The sequence below is a fragment of the Monopterus albus genome, unplaced genomic scaffold, assembly GCF_001952655.1.
Source record: "Monopterus albus unplaced genomic scaffold, M_albus_1.0 scaffold306.1, whole genome shotgun sequence".
NCBI lineage: Eukaryota > Metazoa > Chordata > Actinopteri > Synbranchiformes > Synbranchidae > Monopterus > Monopterus albus.
The window spans coordinates 875,394-877,861 of NW_018128186.1; the positions used below are offsets into that span (position 1 = coordinate 875,394).

Here is a 2,468-nt window from a genome sequence, read left to right on the forward strand (position 1 = left end):
CCATACTGACAATCAGAGAGGATTTTATGTTTATCAATAAATGTATCTAATCTGTTATTGAAGAGTTTTTCCAGAATTTTTGAAAATTGTGACAACAGAGAAACCGGCCTATAATTCGTGAAGTTGTGTTTATCACCAGATTTATACAATGAATAAACTATTCAAACTCATCTGCCAGCCTGTTATTTGTCTGTACTATTCTCCTTGTTACCAGAATCACAGCAACCCTGGCATTTCAGCGCTGAGCTACAATAAATATTTTTTGATAATCTGGCAGAAGGTCAGTGAGTCGTTCAACTTTTCAGTTGAAAGATGAGTTGCACCTGTAAAAGATGAGACTTGACATGTTTTATATTTCCGTATTTCTGAGTAGCAACGTGATGTAGTGAATTCCAAATTGCCTCTCACTAACCACTGAGGCTGTAAAGGTATGAAGTGACCACAGGTCAAATTGTGATTCCAGTGCATGCTGAAATAGTCAAAATAAAATGTTTTTATGTTGCATTTCATTTCTCAAAATGGGGGGCAGAAAGAGCAAGACTTTACTTACAATCACTGTCAGCAAAGACAATGCAGGGGTTCTTCCCTCCCAGCTCTAGGGTCACTCTTTTCAGATTACTTTTGGCTGCCGCTTCTTTGATCAGCTGGCCTACCTGCACACAACAGTTTCTTAATGCATCGTGGGTAATACTGGAATGGAAAAAACAGATAAAAAAAGACAACAAGAGAGTCTTAACCCTATAAAACCACTTGTATCATATTTGATACGTGAAGTTTCTGAGCAAAAAAATCACCAAAAATGCCCCATGTATCAAATGTGATACAAAAGAAATAGAAATAATCTAAATAATATGGCACCTCTATTCCTATATGCCTGGACTGTCTGTCTATGCATATATGGCAAATAAAAATCGCGAATCTTGAATTTTCAATCATTAATTATATTTTGGATTTTGTTAAAAGGTGTAATAAACATCTCAGTTCCGAAAAATTAGAATGTTCTGGCTATTTTCTGATGTGTCAGGCTTTACAGGGTTAAGATGGATGTTAGGCTGTTGTATGACTACTGATTTCTAATTGATTCCTACTGTTACAAGAAACTATTCATGCTAATTAAATCATGATTAAGATTAGGAACTGAAGAGAAACTGAAAAACAAATTTTTCTAGAAAAGGTCAGTCAATTGTAAAGCTACTAATTTCATATCATATTTTTTCTTATTGAGTTTTTAAAATTAAATGAAAATTGTATTTTGTGTTTTTTACAATCCACTTAATCTACATCACTATTTTAACATGCGGTAAGGAGGCTAAAAGATGATTTCTTGGGGCAAAACTGGGAACCAGAGAGGAGGACTTAGATAAAGCATATGAGAAATTTTAAAATATATTTAAGAATGTATATGACAGGAACTGTCCTCGTAAGCAGTATAAATATAAAAGGAATTACAGTGGGAGACCGTGGATGAGCAAGGGATTACAGAATGCATGCAAAAAGAAGAATGCGTTATACAAGCAATTCATAAAGGACAGATCAAAGAAGGCGGAAGAAAGATATAAGTCATACAAGAACAAATTAACTGAGATTTTGAGGAGAATAGATTTACAAAAAAAGAAACTATATTATTCTAAATTATTAGAGGATAATAAAAATAACATGAGAGGTACGTGGAATATATTAAATAAATTGATTAGAAATAGTTCTAGAAAGAGTAACTACCCTCAATATTTTATGGATAATGATACACAGGTCAATAGATTGGAGGATGTAGTTGAAAAGTTTAATAGGTTCTTTGTGAATGTTGGTCCTGGTTTAGCAAAAAGTATCTGTACAGATGATACATCCGTCACTATAAATAATAATACAATCGAAAGGAACATGAGTTCCATGTTTTTGAAGCCCATAGCTGAAAAGGAAATTATAGAGATAGTGAATAAATGTGGAAACAAAACATCCAGTGATAGTGATGGTATCACCATGACAACTGTCAAGTGGGTAATTGAGGGGATATGTAAACCATTAACCCATATTTTTAACATCAAATTCATTTTTGTATAGTGCCAAATCACAACAAGTCATCTCAGGACACTTTACTAACTAAGGTCTAGACCTTACTGTTATCAATATTATTACATAGGGAAAACCCAACAAATCCCCCTTGAGCAGCACTTGGCGACAGTGGGGAGGAAAAACTCCCTTTAACGGAAGAAACCTCCGACAGACCCCGGCTGTTGGTGGTTGGTCTTCTGCCTCGACCGGTTGGGGTGAGTGGATAGAGGAGAGAAAAAAGGAGAAAAGCAACAAGACACAACAATCAAACACTGATCAGGTCGATGTGGCTGGCGACTGCTCGTCAGAGACGTAGAGCTCCAGGGCCAGGGCAACCTGCAGAAAGGTACAGGGAGAGAGAGAGGACACACTACGGGAGAGAGGAGACACAAAGTTAGTAATGTGTAATGGTGGCATAT

The 2,468-nt window shown here is 35.9% G+C and overlaps 1 protein-coding gene across 1 annotated transcript in view; it reads right to left on the bottom strand.

Annotated features, from left to right (window-relative positions):
• The window catches only part of aldh1a3 (aldehyde dehydrogenase 1 family, member A3), a 60,357-nt gene that overhangs the window by 23,445 nt on the left and 34,444 nt on the right, over window positions 1–2,468 (bottom strand). Inside the window, exon 8 of the mRNA XM_020623622.1 lies at window positions 551–653. Coding sequence (XP_020479278.1) covers window positions 551–653 — 103 coding nt within the window. The remainder of the gene's footprint in view (window positions 1–550; window positions 654–2,468) is intronic.